Source organism: Heptranchias perlo, chromosome 4, assembly GCF_035084215.1.
Source record: "Heptranchias perlo isolate sHepPer1 chromosome 4, sHepPer1.hap1, whole genome shotgun sequence".
NCBI lineage: Eukaryota > Metazoa > Chordata > Chondrichthyes > Hexanchiformes > Hexanchidae > Heptranchias > Heptranchias perlo.
In genome coordinates this window covers 6,921,667-6,944,407 of record NC_090328.1, presented here as the reverse complement: position 1 = coordinate 6,944,407, position 22,741 = coordinate 6,921,667, and the positions used below count along the sequence as shown (strand labels likewise).

General features: G+C 43.0%; 1 protein-coding gene across 1 annotated transcript in view; it reads left to right on the top strand.

Annotated features, from left to right (window-relative positions):
- Positions 1-22,741, top strand: part of zfyve28 (zinc finger, FYVE domain containing 28) — a 206,961-nt gene that overhangs the window by 138,907 nt on the left and 45,313 nt on the right. The window contains exons 7-8 of the mRNA XM_067982411.1: positions 3,124-3,225; positions 8,835-10,238. Coding sequence (XP_067838512.1) covers positions 3,124-3,225; positions 8,835-10,238 — 1,506 coding nt within the window. The remainder of the gene's footprint in view (positions 1-3,123; positions 3,226-8,834; positions 10,239-22,741) is intronic.

Here is a 22,741-nt window from a genome sequence, read left to right as displayed (position 1 = left end):
GCAGCAAGACCCCTCCTTCATTACTGATTCCGAATGCAAATGACAGACAGGAGAAGACCAACTGGTCCTTCAAGCCCAACTTATGCACAGGACATTCACCATGGAAACCCATACAAAATTTAGCCTGGCATTGAAACCAATGTTATTCTCACCAGTAAAGCCAATATATTAAGTTTGTATTTAACTTAATTTTGTGCTTATCAAGGTGAAGAATATTAGTGCTGGAAATGGAATATTTTTACTCAATTCAGGCACTTGGTGTCAGCATCAAGCATTCCCAGGTTGGAAAAACAGTGGATGTCCAAAGGGACTTAGGGATTCAGGTACATAGATCATTGAAGTGTCATGAACAGGTGCAGAAAATAATCAATAAGGCTAATGGAAAGCTGGCCTTTATATCGAGAGGACTAGAGTACAAGGGGGCAGAAGTTATGCGGCAGCTATACAAAACCCTGGTTAGACCGCACCTGGAGTACTGAGAGCAGTTCCGGGCACCGCACCTTCGGAAGGACATATTGGCCTTGGAGGGAGTGCAGCGTAGGTTTCCTAGAATGATACCCGGACTTCAAGGGTTAAGTTAGGAAGAGAGATTACACAAATTGGGGTTGTATTCTCTGGAGTTTCGAAGGTTAAGGGGTGATCTGATCAAAGTTTATAAGATATTAAGGGGAACGGATAGGGTGGATAGAGAGAAACTATTTCTGCTGGTTGGGGATTCTAGGAGTAGGGGGCACAGTCTAAAAATTAGAGCCAGACCTTTCAGGAGTGAGATTAGAAAACATTTCTACACACAAAGGGTGGTAGAAGTTTGGAACACTCTTCCGCAAACGGCAATTGATACTAGCTCAATTGCTAAATTTAAATCTGAGATGGATAGCTTTTTGGCAACCAAAGGTATTAAGGGATATGGGCGAAAGGCAGGTATATGGAGCTAGATCACAGATCAGCCATGATCTTATCAAATGGCGGAGCAGGCACAAGGGGCTGAATGGCCTACTCCTGTTCCTATGTTCCTCTGTATGTCAAGACAGATATAGAGTAGCAAAAGGCAAAATACTGCAGGTGCTTTGAAATGATAACAGAAAATGATGAAAACACTCAGCAGGTCGGGCAGCATCTGTGGAGAGAGAAACACAAGGTTAATGTTTCAGGGTGATGATACAGAATGGTAGTCTTTTGCCCAACTCTGAAGAATTCCCTTCTGCTGCAGTGTGATATTTTTACATTTACCACACCAGACATGAGCGAGATTGCCAAATGATGTTCAGTTTTGTGCTGAGGCCATGCCCACTTGAAACTTGATTTAAAATTGTCCCAACTCATATCACATAGGGCCCTTACAGCAAGGTCTTAGGCTGAATTCAGGCTCAGGCCCCAGAGGTGACTCAGTCCACCGCCTAGTTCATAGAATCGTGCAGCACAGAAGGAGGCCATTTGGCCCATCGTGCTTATATGGCTCTTTGATTATCCAATTAGTCCTACTCCCCTGCTCTCCCCATAGTCCTGCAAATTTTTTCCCTTCAAGAATTTATCCAATTCCCTTTTGAAAGTTACTATTGAATCTGCTTCCACCGCCCTTTCAGGCAGCCCATTCCAGATCATCATAACTCACTGCATTTTTTAAAAAAACACAAATATTCTCACCCCTCACTCCCCACCCCAGTTCTTTTGCCAATTACTTTAAATCTGTGACCTCTGGTTACCAACTCTCCTGCCAGTGGAAACAGTTTCTCCCTATTAACTCTATCAAAATCCCTAGCATGCTGTGCTTTAGTTCAGGTTTATGCTAGCTTGCGTGTGATACGAAACACATTCTGTTTGTGTTGTGCAGTGCTAGCCACTCTTCAGTTAGCCAAATGCTGATTTCATTAGGCACAGAACCATAACACTGATTAACATGCAGTTCTTTCAGTGAAACCTCGAGCTGTCTTAACAGATACCCAGCTGTCAATTTTTGAACTCATTATGTCACAGGAAACCTTCAGAGGCCCTTATTTGTGTCAGGCTTGTTGCTAATCAAGTCAGCTAGTTTCTTTTTTGTTTCCATTTGAACAGCCAGAATAGCTAATATTTTCTGAAAGCAGGCATTGATAGAAAGATAGAATCACAAAGGTCTGGTCTAGATTTCACCTGTCCCCAAGTGAATTTATTTTTTGATAAATGCTAAAAACTTTGTTTTACCTAGAAAACCCTATTACTACCTTTTTGACACAGCGAGGATTCAACTATTATATAATTTTACACTTCCACAAACAGCCAAACCATCTGGCATGTTTAAATTTTTTTGCTTTGTCTCTTGGGGCTCAGGCCTTGGGGAGTGTGGAGGAGAATTGGCCATGTTTTGCTGCTCTACTGCTCCACAAGAATTTTTCTCCCATGCAATGATCTTGGATGAGAACTTCGTCAATGAAGCGGTAGAGATTGATATCTCATCCCTGAGACTCAGAGTGCTGAGAGCGGTTTGGGGGTGGAGAATCCACCCCAGGTTGCTTGATATACAAAGCAGTTGTCAACAACCTGCTCCAATCCCCTTGAGCAGCACTGCTGCCCATGCACATGGAGCTTTGCCAACATACTGTATATACACCCGTAAAACATCCATGTATCAAACACCATGTGCAGATGATGTAAACTGTCTGAACCTGACTTGTAAATGCATGTTTAAAAGATTTTCTTTTGCTAAGGTGCTGCTGAGGAGTATAATTAAGAGAAAGGACAGAAAAGTGAAATGCAATCTTGAAGTATTTTATATTGAAATATAGCATTTTAAATGTCCATGCCTGACAATCCAGAGCCTAGATGCACAAGATTGTCAAGTGTCCAAACCTTTTGAAAATGTCCTGTCATATGAACAAGTAATAACCAAAGGTGGAAAAAAAAACTTTTCATGCATCAATATTCCTATTCAAATCTATTGCGCAATCAACTTGCTCAGCATTTAATCTTCCCTCATGATGGGTGTGTTGCCCTAAAATGGAGAAAAATGTACAGGATATTTAATTTTTTTTGGATATCTCATGAGTGAATGAATCTGTTTAAGTGCAATGTAATCTTTTCAAGCATCGTTCTTTAAAATTCTAATGGTGATTGTGTGTATTTTTTCTCCGAAATGTTTTTATGAAGTGGTTTATTGGTTTTCCCTGAGGGGCCTTTGAACTTGGAACGCAAGCCGGAAGATATGTCTGACTTGTTTAGACCATTTCGCACGTTACTGCGAAAAATAAGGTAGGATTAACAAAAGCCTTTACTTGCCTCGTGTTTCACTTTTTACAGTAATCCATTGTTGCTCTGAATGTAACCTGAATTATCTATGAGAAGGAAAATTGTGAGAAGACTGATTTTCTCATTTGGAAACTTAGCTTTTTACATTTTTACAAACATACGAAATTGACGGGCAGGAAAAGATCAGCTGGTCCATCAAGCCTGCCCCGCATCATGATGGCTGGACCATCATGACTAAACACTTTTTCCCTTCCACCCATCCCCGCAGCCACGAAATCTCCTGGGAGAGGCAAAAAACCAAGGGCCGACGACCACTCCCCGCCACCCCCCCCCCCCCACCCCGCTATCGAAACCAGTCCAGGAGATCACATGGACCAAGTGTTATCTGTAATGACACTTACCTTCTATATGATGTGATCCCTGCCCCAGTCAAGAACCAGTCCAGCTCCCTTTTGAAGGCATACAGAGAGTCAGCACCCATCACACCAGCCGTCAATGTATTCCAGAGGCTCTCAATTCTCTGGGAGAAGAACTGCATAACATCCAATCTATTCCTATTCTTGCAATAGTTTACATTTGTGACCCATGGTCCTCCCCAATCTCTCAAACTGGAATAATCTATCACTAGGGATGCTATCCAGCCCTTCAATTATTTTATAGACCTCGATCAGGTCACCTCTAAGTCTACACTACTCTAATATAAATAGACCAAGGTCCTTGAGCCTATCTGAGTAGCTGAGGTTCTTAACATGCACTAGTCCATGATCAAAAGAGCAGTTCATCTGTCTCTCGGCATCTCTCAAACCAGTGGCCAAGGTTGATTAGAATGAATCTACCCTTAACCTGCATCCTGCAGCACCAGGCTGATGCCTTTCAATTGCTCATCTGGTCGACTCACTGTGATTACTTTCTGCACATCTGCTTTAGAATGCATTGTTGTTTTCCCCTTGGTTCAAATGTTAGTGTAGTGTAGATTTTACTTCTGTAATAGACATCTCTCCTAGTTGGTCTTTAATGGTGGTTAAACATATTTAAACTAAGGCTTTCCCATTTTCTTCACTGAGATTGTACTAGTGATTGACCTATACGGACTGAACACCTCATTTTGTTGGGAAATATGGATTGTAGACCACAACATCAAAGTAGATGTTGGGCGTTTTCTGGCTAGTTTTTTCTGCCGGTTTTTCCACCAATTTTCTCCCTTCCGCTGCTGCCTCCTCTTGTTGCTGTCTTATATTGCTGCCATATGGTTCTAAAGGCATCAGCGGATCAATATTACCCTAGCCAATTGGTCACTTCTGCACACGAGTGTGAACAGCCTATTCAACTGCTGAAAGTATCATTACTGATCTTGGTCTTGCCTGAAACCTGCACAGTTCTAGCTGGGGTCACTGGATGGCATTCAGGAAGGGGGTGGAGACAACCAAAAGTGCTGAGGTTATGATGCTCATGCTCCTTCCATTGCCATAAGTGGGATCAGCTAACCCAGAACAAATCAGGATCTAACCTGTGACCTTCCTGCTCTTTATAGATTGCCTACTTAGTAGCTTAATCAGCTGTGACATCTGGGTATTTTATATCGAATCCATCAATTTAGATGCTCTACAAAAAGGGCATGCAATGTTCTTCAAAGGAAATTATTTCCGTATTAGCATTTCAGAGAGCTGTAGCGCATAAACCTGTGCAGTCTTCACTGGTCAACCTCAGTTCCTGTACATTAAATTGTATAACTTTGAACAGTCCTTTCATGAGCAATCTAAACTTGTATTTTCATTATATGATTTGCCCTCTAGATCTGCTTCCATGCTATCAATCAAAATGCATTTTTAACATCAACGTGTTAAAATGTTTTGTTGTCATACTCTGTTCCATGTCCATTAGCCTTCCATTTCCCAATTTTTAATGTAGATTTTGACACATGGCCCTGTCAGTTTTGCAACTTTTCCCCAGCAATAGGCTATTTTAAATTAGCGCTGTCAAATCTGGTACATTTTTCTTGACTGTCTTGATTCTTGTTAGTTTTGCATATGTTAGCACCTGAGGGCTGAATTATACAAGGCATGCTACCATCGGGCAGCCTCACCCCCTGGGAGTGCTCATCAGGAAATCAAGGGGTTTAGTGGACAGAAAATCGTGGGAGACCACCTACATTTTTCTGATATGCTTTGCCAGCAGCATGCTGAATTGGACTGCACTTAGGCTTTCCTTAGTTCATTAGTAGAGTCTAACTTGCTGCTTTTCATATCCTCCATCATTTTATCCATTAAGAACATAAGAAATAGGAGCAGCAGTAGGCTGTACAGCCCCTCGAGCCTGCTCTGCATTCAATAAGATCATGGTTGATCTTCAACTCCACTTTCCTGCCTGATCCCCATATCTCTTGATTCCCTTGGAGTCCAAAAATCTATCGATCTCAGCCTTGAATATACTCAATGACTGAGCATCCACACCCCTCTGGGTTAGAGAATTCCAAAGATTCATGACCCGCTGAGTGAAGAAGTTCCTCCTCATCTTCGTCCTAAATGTCCGACCCCTTATCCTGACACCATGTCCCCTCGTTCTGGACTCTCCAGCCAGGGGAAGCATCCTTTCAGCATCTACCCTGTCAAGCCCCAAGTGTTAGCTTTTGTGTCCCTTTTTCTGTTTTTACTTTGGTGTCTTGTCCCTTTGCATGTTTTCTGGTGCATGCTGTTGTACAGTTTGGGGATGGATTATGTTTTTACACTGTTAGATACTAAGGAATTTACTTAGTAACATGCTTTTTAAATATAGTACAGTCTCTATACCTCCCATTCCAGCCTAATGAGGTGGGAATGTAGTGTAATGGAAACTAAAAGGGGTGGGGGGGAAGCCATTCTGTTCATTCTTGCTTCTGTCCCCATGTCTCTTGTTTTTATAGCCCTCCTGTCCAATGCAATCTCTGGCCAACCTTTGAATTAAAATCCCATTGAAGAGCAGACTCTCAACTAAGACTTGAATTTGAATCTAGTCTCAACTGAAGGATGCTTCCACTAAAGGATAAGTTTGCTCACTTTCTGCTGTATTTGATATAAACGTCATGACAGGTTGACTTGCAGCAGCTCTGTATTTCTATTCATTCCAAAGATGATAGTAAACACAAGTGAGAAATCTGGAGCAATTCTCATAGCACAGGGTTACCACTAAGTCATTAAAATCTTGCTGATTTGGAAACTTAAAGCACAAATGCAATATATTTGCAAGTGGTAGCTGTTTGCTCTGTAGTTGCTTCTCAATCAGGATAGTGGGTGAGTCCATTTATATACCCCTCACTCTCTGATGGCTTAATGCCATTCCTTTATTACCCACCAGGTGGTATACTTAAGCAAAACGGGAAAGGACAACTTCCTTCCATGTCATGTTAGCATCCTCCCTCCTGATCCCAGACTAGCAGTAGAATCCTAGTTGAGAGTTCAGTGCTCTAGTTTTGTACTTGCTGGACACTTGTACTCCATTGTAAGTTTTAACATGTTTGTTTTACTAATACTTCCGTGAGAAAACTAATGCTGGAATTTCAGCTTGCTGTGCTTATTATTAGACATTGCGGCAGTACTTGTACCATGTCAAGAGAATTATTGTCACAGGTTATGTGCTCTTAAACTAGGATTTTTGCATTATATTTTACACTTCAAGTGCACGAATTGAAACAGGAAAATCCCAATGGACGTTTGTCACATCCAAAGCGGTTCCAGTTGCTGAATCCGTGGAGACCCAAAGTAGTGGTCCATTAATGGAGTAAAGGGGCAGCTGCATAGTAGCATTTGCAGTGGACAAAATTCTTCATAATCTAATGGAATTGCCTTTTGTACCTACTAGCCAGTGCATATCTGACTTTCTGGATTTTGTAGCGTGTATTACTGAATTTTTTTATTCGTTCATGGCATGTGGGCGTCGCTGGCAAGGCCAGCATCTATTGCCCATCCCTAATTGCCCTAGAGAAGGTGGTGGTGAGCTGCCTTCTTGAACCGCTGCAGTCCCTGTGGTGAAGGTTCTCCCACAGTGCTGTTAGGAAGGGAGTTCCAGGATTTTGACCCAGCGACCATGAAGGAACGGCGATATATTTCCAAGTTGGGATGGTGTGTGACCTGGAGGGCAAACGTGCAGGTGGTGTTCCCATGTGCCTGCTGCTCTTGTCCTTCTAGGTGGTAGAGGTTGCGGGTTTGGGAGGTGCTTTCGAAGAAGCCTTGGCGAGTTTCTGCAGTGCATCCTGTCGATGGTACACACTACAGCCACAGTGCGCCGGTGGTGAAAGGAGTGAATGTTTAGGGTGGTGGATGGGGTGGCAATCAAGCGGGCTGCTTTGTCCTGGATGGTGTCGAGCTTCTTGAATGTTGGAGCTGCACTCATCCAGGCAAGTGGAGAGTATTCCATCACACTCCTGACTTGTGCCTTGTAGATGGTGGAAAGGCTTTGGGGAGTCAGGAGGTGAGTCACTGGCTGCAGAATACCCAGCCTCTGACCTGCTCTTGTAGCCACAGTATTTATGTGGCTGGTCCAGTTGACTAAGTATCTGGTCAATGGTGACCCCCAGGATGTTGGGGGATTCGGCGATGGTAATGCCGTTGTATGTCAAGGGGAGGTGGTTGGAATCTCTCTTGTTGGAGATGGTCATTGTCTGGCGCGAATGTTACTTGCCACTTATGAGCCCAAGCCTGGATTTGCCCTGGTCTTGCTGCAAACGGGCACGGACTGCTTCATTATCTGAGGGGTTGCGAATGGAACTGAACACTCTGCAATCATCAGTGAACATCCCCATTTCTGACTTTATGATGGAGGGAAGGTCATTGATGAAGCAGCTGAAGATGGTTGGGCCTAGGACACTGCCCTGGGGCTGAGATGATTGGCCTCCAACAACCACTACCATCTTCCTTTGTACGAGGTATGACTCCAGCCACTGGAGAGTTTTCCCCCTGATTCCCGTTGACTTCAATTTTACTAGGGCTCCTTGGAGCCACACTCGGTCAAATGCTGCCTTGATGTCAAGAGCAGTCACTCTCACCTCACCTCTGGAATTCAGCTCTTTTGTCCATGTTTGGACCAAGGCTGTAATGAGGTCTGGAGCCGAGTGGTCCTGGTGGAACCCAAACTGAGCATCGGTGAGCAGGTTATTGGTGAGTAAGTGCCGCTTGATAACACTGTTGACGACACCTTCCATCACTTTGCTGATGATTGAGAGTAGACTGATGGAGTGATAATTGTCTGGATTGGATTTGTCCTGCTTTTTATGGACAGGACATACCTGGGCAATTTTCCACATTGTCAGGTAGGCATATGGCCATGTACATAATGTATGATGCTATGGATATATTGCTGTGCATGCTCAGTGCTACTCAGCCACAGATGAAGCAGCAGCTCTCATTTACGCATAGGGAATGTAATCTGATGGGCACAACTGAGGTGACACGATCAATGAGCTTCACTTACGTCAGTAGGATAACGAGGGTATTAAAAGTGTTAAGCCTCTCGAATTTATTTTATCTAGTCATTAACAAAGTTTTATTGCAAAGCTAGTGAATTATTCACATGTACATGTATTTATGTGATTCCATCTCAATCTTCCTTCATTCTTCTGTTTCTTCCACCTCCCAAATTAGGGACCTATTACAGACCTTGACAGAAGATGAGCTGCACACACTTGAACGGAACCTCTGCATATCCCAGGATGGTGAATTTACGGCCGATCCAGAGATACCCTCTGCCATTCCTCCGTCTGTAGTTCCCGATAAACTTGTACAAGATAAACTGTGCGTAAAAGCTGAAAATACCGAGGCTGAACTTGCATGTTCCATGCAGTACGATGAGGAGGAGCTGGAGCAGCTCAACTTAATGGTTCACAGGGTAGGGGATGAAATGTCCTGTCTGCTCTCTCCGCCAAGTGTGTGCCAGTCACCAGCTCACAAGACCGTGCTGAAACACAACTCTAATCCAGGGGTCTCTGCAAACGCATCATGCCTTGAGCTGTCTGGCGTGAGGCATGAAGCTGAAGAGGAACGAGTGTTTTTCATGGATGATTTGGATGGAGCAGGTGAGGCCTTGGCTGGAATGGACGCAGCAGGAGAAACACTTACTTGCGTTGATAATTCTTGTCAACCTAATCAGGAAGACAAGTTGCCTCTTCAACATGAGGATGCAGGCATGGTGAGGAATAGTTGCAATGAGGAAAACATACAAGCAGAAGAGGTACTGCACAGACCAAGCAATAACGATTCACTACCTCTGCAAGGGCAAGCCAACCAAAAGGAAAATAACATAGTAGAAATGTATTGTAACTGCTTGGATGCATCTGAATCCAATTCTTACCTCAATGGTTGGAATGCAGGTACTGATGATGTACAACCCAGTGAAACCGCAGAAAAAATAGCACATAGGACTGGTGGAATGAAAATTTCTGCAACTGTTATCTTCAATCCCAAATCTCAGTGTGCGTCTTGCTCCTCTGAAGCAGAGAGTGTAATAAATTGCGATTCTGTCTGCTGTCAGGTTTCATCAGACAAGTCCCCAAAGCAATGCACCGCTGACATGAAAAATGGAGTAAATCATTGTGTTCACTGTGCTGCCACTCGGGACGGTAGAGTTGGCAACAGCTCTGAACCAATGGATGTCAATTCATTGAAGGAGCCTGTAGATGTTGGAGGCTCTAGTTTATGTACAGGAGAGGGTCAGCGACATAAACATAACTGTGCATCAGCTTCACAGGAGAGGATAGAAAGCGAGAGCCCAGGTGGATCATGGACAGAAAGGGCCATCAGTAAGCAGGAGCACAAAACCTCAAAATGCAAGTGCCTGGCACAATCCTCAGGAAAGCAGAGAGAAGGAGAAACAGAAATGGGCGTGTGTTGCCAGCAACAAAAGACAGAAAAGAGGAGGCAGTCAATTGGAGGGAAGGAAAATCAAGCCGAGCTGCATGTTAAAGGCCACGTGGTGAACGATGAATCGGAGGAAGGTGGGAAGGTACAGGGTGTGTCTGACCTGTCGGAGGGTCAAAGGACTGAGCAGAGGTAACTGTACTTTCTGCTTAAAACTAGTTGCTCCAACTCTAGGTTGGATTTTTTTTTGTTTGGAGGGATAGAATTTGTCCAAGGATTGTTCATGTGTTTCAGAATTGTATTTGTCATTATGGAACAGAATCAATCAAGGCCCACGCCATATAGGCAGTGTGCTGCAATATTACCTCAAGATCACCGTGCCCAGGGAAAGTTTGTAACACTGAACGAACAATGAGTTCCTATTTTTTTTTAAATTAAATCCATATTGATTTTCTACATGATTTTTTTTAAGAGCGTTAAGCAGGCAGCGTTATGCAATATAATTGGCTTTGAATTTAACCTGGATGATCAAAAGTCCTTATGCAGGATCCAAAGTTCTTTCTCAGCACACTGCTTATCCTACTTGGGTGTGGTGTCATTATAGGTTATTCTGTTGGTGCTGATCATACTTTCCTTGCCGTGACTGAGGATTAATATTTAGCATATGATGTAGCAGATGGAGAGCACAGACATCCAATTCAAGGTTGGAAACAATGAAATCAAATGCCAGTTTATGATTTTACGACAGGTTGTCTCACAGATAGTGATTGGCATTGAAAAGCTATTCTGTCAGTAGTCTTTAACTCGCTTTGTACAACAAACTAAGAATATCCTCCAACTATTGAAAGAGAACCTTAAGTGTCCCATGCTTCTTAAAGGTGAATAGTTAACCTACAATTTTCCCGATTTTATACTGGATTTCTAGCACCACACATTTGAGTGCTGAAAGCCAACATGATAACATATCTTGAAAAAATATTGTTGATTGGCCCATGTACACCATGTAACTATGAGACTCCCACGGAAATGGTCACATTCAAATATTCTCATTTTGTTTGTGCATGAGGCAAATATGTGACTGCTGGTGAAAATTGAGAAAGCAGGCTGAAGACCACTTGATGCATGCCTAACTTCTTGAAAAAGTGGCTGAAAGTTTAGGTATCTGGTCACTGATACGATCAATGCCAACAAAAGACTATCAATTTCTAAATTGCTGATTATTTCAGTTTGCTTAGTTACTTAAATAATCGGTTTGATATGAAGGATTAATAGCTGCCTTCTGTGCTTGTTCTGTAATGATTCGCAGATCTGATTGGCCCTTGCTAAATGCGCTTAGCAACGACTAGTCAAGAAAGAGTAGCCGTGACCAGTGACGAGGGAATTTTCTGTTTACATGGTGTATATGGGCCAATCAACCTGCTCCAAACGGGGGGATACTATTTTTTAAACTAAAGATATGTTATCATGTTGCCTTTCAGCATTTCTTAATGCACAAAATCATGCATGAAAGTTTGACATGTGCACACCTGACATATGCAAACAATTGGACTGTTGGGTATTTGGCTGGCAAATGTTCAAATGTCACAAGTGACTCAGTGCCAAAAGTTTCCTTTTGCAGTTTTCCAATTTGTTTGGCTAGATATGCTACATTTTGTTTTTAGATTTCTAACGTCTAATACATTAATGGTAGCACAGCATTTTGATAGCCCGATACTGCCCACGGTATTCTAATTGAGACCTTATTAAGGTTTTATATAGGCTCATCATTATCTTTTGGTTTTTATATGCTATACTTCATCTGATCAAACCTAGAATTGCATTAGCTTTTTTAACAGCCTTATCAACCAAACTGAGGTATTGCCTTTAATGTCCTGTGACACTCCCATTCTCCATTCTGACCAATTTTTAATCCAGTTTGCTAACCTCCCTCTAATTACATACCCATTAATCCTCTTCAGTAATCTTCCATGATATATCTTCTCATTAATCCTAATGTCCATTTGCACCACATCAACTGCATTTTCCCCATGTACCATGTCTGTTAGCCCCTCAAAGAATTCTGTCAGGTTTGCTGAGCTTGATTGTCCCTTTTAGAATCTACTGGCTACTTCTAACTATTTTCTCTATTTAGATCGGGGGTACTTTCATCCTTAAAGACTCTTTTTAAAAAAAAAATTCCTACCACAGATTTTAAGATAATTGAAATTACCCAGATTAAAAGTCTCCCTTTTTAAAAACTAGTACTAGATTGCACTATTATTTTTTGTCAACCCCCTACCCCCAATGCATGTCATTGAATTGGGCTTAATCCCCATTAGAATCTCCACTGATGTTATGATTGTTCCTTGATTGATCCTACAGGGTGGTGCTCTTGAGCAACATGGGAAGAGATATCTTGTTACACCCTTCTCCAAGCTTAATTTATTAAACCTCTCCCTCACCTTCCACCCTTTCCCAGCACCTTTTAACGCAAGCCTAGATGTAAGAAAAGAAAGACTTGTCTTGAAAAGCTCTGTATAAATGCCTCAGGATGTCCCAAAGCACTTTACAGCCAATGAAGTACTTTTGAAGTGTAATCACTGTTGTAATGCAGGAAACGTGGCATCCAATTTGCGCACAGCAAGGTCCCACAAACAGCAATGTGATAATGACCAGATTTTTTTTAATGATGATAGTTGAGGGATACATATTGGCCAGGACACCGGAGAGAACTCCCCTGCTCTTCGAATAGTGCCCTTCGATCTTTTATGTCCACCTGAGGGAGCAGACGGGCCTTTGGTTCAATGTCTCATCCGAAAGACAGCAGTGCAGCCCAGATTTTGTGCTCAAGTTTCTGGAGTGGGACTTGAACCCACGGCCTTCTCACTCATAGGTGAGTGCTAACCACTGAGCCACAACTAACACCTAAGATTAAATTAAAGCTGGTTCTCTCATACCCTGCAAATACTTGCACTTTTTATGCAAAAACACAGAAGGTATTCCAGCACATACTCAGCAGTATAAATTTCATATACATGTATTATGCTTGTAAACAATTTTACAACACCAAGTTATAGTCCAACAATTTTATTTTTAATCCCACAAGCTTTCGGAGGCTTCCTCCTTCGTCAGGTGAATGGCCTGACGAAGGAGGAAGCCTCCGAAAGCTTGTGGGATTAAAAATAAAATTGTTGGACTATAACTTGGTGTTGTAAAATTGTTTACAATTGTTTACAATTGTCAATCCCAGTCCATCACCGGCATCTCCACATCATGTATTATGCTGGCATGGGATTGCAACCATTAAAGCAAAGCTTTCTGGAAGCAGTGAGTGAGAGGCAATCTAGCCTGTAAACTGTCCTGGGTAGATCGTCACATTAGTTTCTACATGTCCACAGTCAAGTGATGAATTTGGTGCACAACTCTCGTATGTCAAAATTTTAGGGATGTTATTCAATGCAACATGTCGTCTTTTAGTAACAAGAATGAGTGTGTTAGCTTTGGACTTGTAAAAGAAAATCAACCAAGGAAAATCCTCTGCAGTATTATGTACACATAATTACCCTATTCAGGAAACTTCATGTTATGTATGTATTATTCTGTAAATTCATACTGCCACTGATGTCACCACTTTACTGTGAGGCTATACAAATGTAAAACCAGTGCAGAACCAGAGTCTACAGCATTTTGTGTTTGAGTTTTGCACTGACACAGGTGTTCACGGGAGACTCCAATTCTAACAGATTTATACTTGTACATGGTGTACAGGGACTTGAGTAGGATGAGGCAGCCTTGTGTGCCTGTTAACTGGTTAATCCTTGCTGTGGTACCAAGTAATGGAAAAGAAGATCTCCTGACCAGTCTGAATAGAGAATGATATGGTAAGCAACGATTGAGGAGAAAGGATACCAAAGAGGAGATTGCCAGGTACTAACTGTACTGTAGAAGTTGTACTTAAAATGTCAGCAAATATTTTTTGGTTTTTTTTTAAATCCATCTGTCTCAAAACACTGGTAAGCTCTTTTTCATTAGTGTTTCATTATCTAGCAGCATAGGCATGCCTAATTAAAATAGTATCATGACATGAATGTTCAGTGGACCAAGTCAAATTCCAAGTCGGCATTTGTAGATCTGCTAAATGTAAAATAGCAAACAAATAAATTTTTAAAATTAGAGGGTAACTGAGGTCAGCATTTCAGAAGGATGGTAATAGTTGACCAGTCTAGGCATGTGGATTTATATAACAGTAATTTAGTCTTCCCTGCAGCAATAAGAAATTAAATTGTGCATATCTAAGTCCTGCTGGCAGTACAGAAACCTTGCCTTTTAGGATCAAAAAACGTAATCAGGCAATTAGCTTTTCGGGTATAACTTTAGGATATCTAATCACGTTTTCACACTCACGCTTTGAAGTGAAGGACTGCAGAAAGATAAGGCTGCGGTTTTGCATGAGCAATGAGTAAATGGTCCACTCTATCTCATTGTGATTTTCGTAAATATTGAACATTTATACTAAAGAGTAACTGGTGAGTGACTGCGTCTGATTTTAATCTTCAAAGTGCCACATCCTAAACTGGGTCTCCATAACCGAGTGGCCATTTCCCCTTCCATTTCATTGTCCATTGACGTTGGTCAAGTTCATCATCCTAGTTTAATTCTGTTTAGTGTCTGCCACTGTATATGTGTAGGTGACAGCCCGATGGTACAACACATGTGAGCTAATACACTGTTCCAAATAGCAATGAGACATGAACGTGGCCCATAACTTCACACAGAGCAAGTCCCTAATCTGAGCTTGGTTGATGGGAAAGGCTGAAGATACTTTTACACTTCCTTGTACTCTTGGCTCTCAGGAATGCAAACTACATGTGCTGTTGTGGAGCTGGCCTCCATCTAATTACACATGCATGAGTGCGCTGTGCCATTTTGAAGACTGAGCTTGATGTGTTATTCATAACATCTGTGTTATTCATAACATCTGATACAATGAAGTCAGCCTGTAAAAGATAAGAATACAAGGAGGGAGAAAAGAGAGAGAAAACGAGATGGATTTGCCCTATATTAAAATATGCATGCAACATCTTGGATACAGAAATAAAGCTATCAGTTGCTATTAGCATTTAGGTTCACTTTTGCGTTTTACTATTGAAAGCGAATATGTAGGCACTTTTATTAAAGTAAAACTTTGTCGAGAGGGAAGAATAGATAAAAATGCATTTGCATATGGGTAAAATGACCCATGGATTTCATCAGAGCCCTGCAGATTTTACCGGAATTCACCTGCAGTTTGCCACTTCGTGAAGTTTCTCTGCAGTAGCTGATTGATGAGCAGGTTGAAGAGATTTAATAGAATAAAGCTAGAAAACTTCAGAGAAACTGGTGCATTGTGAAGATCACTTTCACAAGGGTTAGTTAGAGCCCAATGATTTGACTGATGTATAGACAAAGCATAGATTGTAACATGACTAATCTGATATCATAAACTCAGAGTGAAACTCAAAGTAATTAATAGCTATTGAAGCTCTGTTTGTCCAACAGTCTATGACCTCTCCTATATGTTTTTTTTATTTGTTCTTGGGATGGGGGCAAGGCCAGCGTTTATTGCCCATCCCTAATTGCCCTTGAGAAGGTGGTGGTGAGCCACCTTCTTGAACCGCTGCAGTCTGTGTATTGAAGGTTCTCCCACAGTGCTGTTAGGAAGGGAGTTCCAGGATTTTGACCCAGCAACGATGAAGGAACGGTGATATATTTCCAAATCAGGATGGTGTGTGACTTGAAGGGGAACGTGCAGGTGGTGGTGTTCCCATGTGCCTGCTGCCCTTGTCCTTCTAGGTGGTAGAGGTCGCGTGTTTGGTAGTTGCTGCAGTGCATCCTGTGGATGGTACACACTGCAGCCACAGTGCGCCGGTGGTGAAGGGAGTGAATGTTTAGGGTGGTGGATGGGGTGCCAATCAAGCGGGCTGCTTTGTCCTGGATGGAGTCGAGCTTCTTGAGTGTTGGAGCTGCACTCGTCCAGGCCAGTGGAGAGTATTCCATCACACTCCTGACTTGTGCCTTGTCGATGGTGGCAAGGCTTTGGGGAGTCGGGAGGTGAGTCGTTCGCCGCAGAATACCCAGCCTCTGACCTGTTATAGCCACAGTATTTATGTGGCTGGTCCAGTTAAGTTTCTGGTCAATGGTGAGCCTCAGGATGTTGATGGTGGGGGATTCGGCGATGGTCATGCCATTGAATGTCAAGGGGAGGTGGTGGGAGGTGGTCATTGCCTGGCATTTGTCTGGCGCAAATGTTACTTGCCACTTATGAGTCCAAGCCTGGATGTTGTCCAGGTCTTGTATGCGGGCACGGACTGCTTCATTATCTGAGGGGTTGCGAATGGAACTGAACACTGCAATCATCAGCGAGCATCCCCATTTCTGACCTTATGATGGAGGGAAGGTCATTGATGAAGCAGCTGAAGATGGTTGGGCCTAGGACACTGCCCTGAGGAACTCCAGAAGCAATGGCCTGGGGCTGAGATGATTGGCCTCCAACAACCACAACCATCTTCCTTTGTGCTAGGTTTGACTCCAGCCACTGGAGAGTTTTCCCCCTGATTCCCATTGACTTCATTTTACTAGGGCTCCTTGGTGCCACACTCAGTCAAATGATGTCAAGGGCAGTCATTCTCACCTCAGCTCTGGAATTCAGCTCTTTTGTCCATGTTTGGACCAAGGCTGTAATGAGGCCTGGAGCCGAGTGGTCCTGGCGGAACCCAAACTGAGCATCGGTGAGCAGGTTATTGGTGAGTAAGTGCTTGATAGCACTGTCGATGACACCATCCATCACTTCGCTGCTGATTGAGAGTAGACTGATGGGGCGGTAATTGTCCGGATTGGATTTGTCCTGCTTTTTGTGGACAGGACATACCTGGGCAATTTTCCACATTGTCGGGTAGATGCCACTGTTATAGCCAAACTGTTCCAGTATAGCGAGTGGAGGTTGGTTATTGGAGATCAGTTTTGCTATTAAAGTTGGCGCTTCTACTTTCTTCTTTGGCCATGGTTTTGCCAATAGGGGAAGACTATTACCACTGTTTGAGTCAGTAACTAGTCAGAATCAAATGAACAGAGGATTGTTAGGACATGCAATTTCCTGTGAGAAACTGTGGTGGATGCAGAATCAGTAATAGCTTTTAAAAAGTGAAGTGGATAATACTTGACATTTTTTTAAAGCTACAGGAAAAGGACACAGGAATTGAACAAATGGGATATGGCACAGGTGGCCAAAGTGGCCGCAGGTAATGGCCACCTGCTGTGCCTCAACATTGTTTATTTGAATACTAATTGTACTGTTCTAGCTATTATAGCCTGCTCCCGATATCCCCACCATCACAGAAGCCAGTCTTCAGCCAATTCGATTCATTCCATTTGATATCAAGAAATGTCTGAGTGCACTGATACAGCCCACATGCAGCAAGACCCCCACAACATTCCGGCTGTAGTGCTGAAGACTTGTGCTCCGGAACTGTTCCAGTACGGCTATAGCACTGCCATCTACCCGACTGTGGAAAATTGCCCAGGTACGTCCTGTCCACAAAAAGCAGGACAAATCCAATCCGGACAATTACCACCCCATCAGTCTACTCTCAATCAGCAGCAAAGTGATGGATGGTGTCGTCGACAGTGCTATCAAGCGGCACTTACTCACCAATAACCTGCTCACCGATGCTCAGTTTGGGTTCCGCCAGGACCACTCGGCTCCAGGCCTCATTACAGCCTTGGTCCAAACATGGACAAAAGAGCTGAATTCCAGAGGTGAGGTGAGAGTGACTGCCCTTGACATCATTTGACCGAGTGTGGCACCAAGGAGCCCGAGTAAAATTGAAGTCAACGGGAATCAGGGGAAAAACTCTCCAGTGGCTGGAGTCATACCAAGCACAAAGGAAGATGGTAGTGGTTGTTGGAAGCCGATCATCTCAGCCCCACGATATTGCTGCAGGAGTTCCTCAGGGCAGTGTCCTAGGCCCAACCATCTTCAGCTGCTTCATCAATGACCTTCCCTCCATCATAAGGTCAGAAATGGGGATGTTCGCTGATGATTGCACAGTGTTCAGTTCCATTCGCATCCCCTCAGAAAATGAAACAGTCCGTTCCCGCATGCAGCAAGACCTGGACAACATCCAGGCTTGGGCTGACAGGTGGCAAGTAACATTTGCCAGGCAAGTGCCAGGCCATGACCATCTCCAACAAGAGAGTGTCTAACCACCTCCCCATGACATTCAACGGCATTACCATGGCCGAATCCCCCATCGTCAACATCCTGGGGCTCACCATTGACCAGAAACTTAACTGGACCAGCCATATAAATACTGTGGCTACAAGAGCAGGTCAGATGCTGGGTATTCTGCGGCAAGTGACTCACCACCTAACTCCCCAAAGCCTTTCCACCATCTACAAGGCACAAGCCAGGAGTGTGATGGAATACTCTCCACTTGCCTGGATGAGTGCAGCTCGAGAAGCACGACACCATCCAGGACAAAGCAGCTCACTTGATTGGCACCCTATCCACCACCCAAAACATTCACCACCGGCGCACTGTGGCTGCAGTGTGTACCATCCACAGGATGCACTGCAGCAACTCGCCAAGGCTTCTTCGACAGCACCTCCCAAACCCGCGACCTCTACCACCTAGAAGGACAAGGGCAGCAGGCACATGGGAACACCACCACCTGCACGTTCCCCTCCAAGTCACACACCAATCCCGACTTGGAAATATATCACCGTTCCTTCATCGTTGCTGGGTCAAAATCCTGGAACTCCCTACCGAACAGCACTGTGGGAGAACCTTCACCACAGGGACTGCAGCGGTTCAAGGTAGCGGCTCACCACCACTTTCTCCAGGGCAGTTAGTGATGGGCAATAAATGATGGCGTTGCCAGCGACGCCCAACTCCTATGAACTAATAATTTTTTAAAAGTTCAAAGTTTAAAATATGAATATTGGATCTGAAGGTCTATTTTGCTAAAGTTGACACTAACTCACTAATTTTGAAGTATGTTTTCCATCTATTGATCTCTTTTATGCAAAGCAACCATAGTTGATTTATCCACCAGACTTCCTCAATGCTCCATTCTATCCCAAGGCAAGGGGATGCCTCTAAATTACATCCATTTCTCTGCCCCCCACCAAGCCCCAGTTCCAAAAGCAATTGGGCCTGGCATTCACACTTTGCCACCTCACAGCTGATGTGAGGAACTCAGAGTATGAGGGAATTGAGGAACAAAGTCACAGGCCACTAATCCATGGCACAACATAGTGATACTGTGGCACACTGTTACTGCAGTGCCGAGAGAAGCTGAAAATTTTACGGGTCAGAACTACAATAGATGCAACTAGGCCGGGAGGAGGCTCGTGTGGAGTATAAGCACCAGCATGGACCTGTTGGGCTGAATGGCCTGTTTTTCTGCTGTACGTTGTATGTCAGAATGTTAACTTTTTAAAAAATAAATTGTTTTCCCCTATCCAGTCGGACCCCAAGCAACCATCATTAACTGGGCTGGGATCCATTTACTACTAAAAAAAAAAAAATTTACATTTAAATTCTAGAAGCAAGACTGTTACAAAGAAGAATGTTTGCCTGATCATTTTGTTCCTGCAGCATTTGCCGCAAATCTTTGAGCTCCTGACTCCAACGTTCTGAGGCCTTTGATAAAGCTTGGGTGTACTGAGATTTGGCGGAGTACAATCCTACTATACTAAAAACTGATTCTTATTGTGCAAATATCAGTAGAAATCAGCCAGAAATCCACCATTATTATATTTGCTTTAATCAGGTACTACGAGATCCTTCACCCAGTTGTAGTTAATTCGGTGGGCATGGATGAGAAAGCACGTAGAACATTGAATTTTATTAAACACAGGCTTACTCCAGGACTTGAACATGTAATCTGGACTAAGCACGTTTAAAAAGAGAAAGATTCGCGCATTATCTGTGGTCCTGTCCTATATTCAAAGAAGAGTAGTGAGTTTTCCCGGTGTCCTGGCCAACATTTCTCCCTCCACCAAGAACAGATTAACTGGTCATTCATCTCAGTTTTGTTTTTGAGACCTTGTGTGCCAAATTTTTAACCGAAGTAAATAAGGAGGAACTGGCATCTGGGTTGGTAACCAGAAGGCACAGATTTAAGATAATTGGCAAAAGAACCAGGGAAGTGATGAGGGGAAATGTTTTATGCAATGACTTAGGATCTGGAATGCACTGCCTGAAAGGGTGATGGAAGCAGATTTGATAGTAATTTTCAAAAGGGAATTAGATATATACTTGAAACAGCTATGGAGAAAGAGCGGGAGAGTGGGACTAATTGAATAGCTCTTTCAAAGAGCCGGCACAGGCATAATGGGCCAAACGACCTCCTGTGCTGTAAGATTGTAAGATTCTAAGATTTAGGAACAGCAGTCGGCCATTCAGCTCCTCAAGTCTGTTCTGTCATTCAGTTAGATCATGGCTGATCTGTGGCTTAACTCCATTAACCCGCCTTGGTTCCATAACCCTTAATACCCTTGCCTAACAAAAATAGCCAGTAGTACTTCGGGGTAATTTGTTTGTATAGATGCTTTGAGATGGGATAAGGCACTATATTAGTGCAACTTTTTCTTTCAATCATGAGAAAAATGTGGTCTGCATTTGAGATACTAATTACAGCAGTTAGTGTGCTCAGCAGGATAATTGCTAATTAACGCGCACCTTCTGAAGACTGGAAAGTTTTTTCCTCTCTATGTCCCCATTTCTTATTGAAATTGCTTCCAATAATGCAGGCTTTTTTTTAAAAGAAGAGCTGGGCGAAGCATTTGCTGTGTGCCACAAATTTCTGCACCATTACTATTCTGTCATCAGCAGATAAGGTTGTCCATGTTTATATTGGAACAATTTCTCTCATCTGTGTAAAGCATTAAAATTATAAGAAGGAAATGGTAAGAACAAATTGGGATGGACCCTAGGGGAAACAGACTTGCAATGGATTAATCCAGGGAAGGCTCTAAATTGTACATGAGCTTTCTCCCTTCTATGTGGTATTTCCCCAAATAAATATAAAGTTGTTTTTCTTCCACTGGTAGCAGTCACATCTACTCCAGACACTTGCGCCTGTTGGGTGCTTCCTGCTTTCAATTTTTGAGCACTGTGGTGTCTCAAAATAGCAGCTGAGACTGTAGTAGAGCTGAGTGTCATTTGTCGCCACTGATCCAAGCACTAACTGCAAATAATTTTTTTAAATTATGATGAGTATATATTTTGCCCTCCCACCAGGTAGTTCTTTTATACTTATCAAAGTTCAGCATCTATCTTTGGAATATATTGGCTTCAAAGGAAGCTATTCAATCACATTATCTGAGAGTAAAGGCAATGAATTTAAGGGTTGATGAAAGGAAGGTCATGCCTTGCATATTTATTGTCCTTATTGTAGTAACTAACATGGTGAGTGGTCATATGCTTGGTAATATATTTTGACTTTTGGAACACACTTGTTAAAGTCTCCCATGAGAGGACTTGCAGCTAACGTGAAACTCTGGATCAATAGGAGGTTGTAAATTAGCTAATGAATTGTCTACAGAGGCCACTTATCAATAATAGTCATAATTAGATAGTTGCGATAAGTGTTCCGCAGAGCAGTTCTGGCATCTCTGCTGCTCTTAATAATGTCGATAAGCGTACTTCAAGTGGCCGCCTTCACTCTGATTATTGGGTTGTACCGGTGTAGTGGTTTCGGTGCTAAATTAGAACCCTAGAGGTTGAGAGTTCAAATCCTACCAATGCAAATTAGGTCATTTGTAGGCTAGCACCAGAAAAAATGAAAGCTGCCAGATTGTTATAAAAACCCAACTAGTTGACTAATGCCCTTGAGGGTAACGAGCCTGTCACTTCAACCTGTTCTGGCCGACAGATGACTCCAGTCCCATTATACATTTGACTCTTAAAATCCTCTGAAGTGAACACTCGGTTGTAAATGAAACAGAATGGCTAATCACCTTTTCAGGACATGGTCATGAAATGCTGCCTTTCCAGTGTCACCCACAAGAGTATTCCAAATTTCCCAGGCAGTCTGATTGCTGGGCAACATGCTACTAGGTTGGCTGGTAGCAACCTGACCCAGGCTCTGGCACACCTATCGTGGTACATGGTCTGCTGCCAAATCATTCAGAAAAAGTTGAAATTAAATTTCTCTAACCTGATTTGCTATCAATAAGAAAGATAGATTTGCATTTATATAGTGCCTTTTCAATCTCAAGATGTCCCAAAGTGCTTTACAGCCAATGAAGTACTTCTTTTTTAAGATTTAACCCCCATTGTAATGTAGGAAACATGGCAGCCAATTTGAGCACAGCAAGGTCCAAGGAACAGCAATGTGATAATGATCAAATAATCTGCTTTTTTAATGATGTAGGTTGAGGGATAAATGTTGGCCAGGACACCAGGGAGAACTCTCCTGCTCCTCTTCGAAATAGTGTCGTTGGATCTTTTATGTCCACCTGAGGGCAGACGGGGCCTCGGTTTAACGTCTCGTTGGAAAGGTGGCACCTCCCACAGAGCAGCACTCCCTCAGTACTGCACTGGAGTTTCAGCCTAGATTTTGCGCTGAAGTCTCTGGAATGGGGCTTGAACCCACAACCTTCTGACGAGAGTCCTACCGCTGAGCCACAGCTGACACCTTAATTTCCATTATTGACACCTAACATTGATG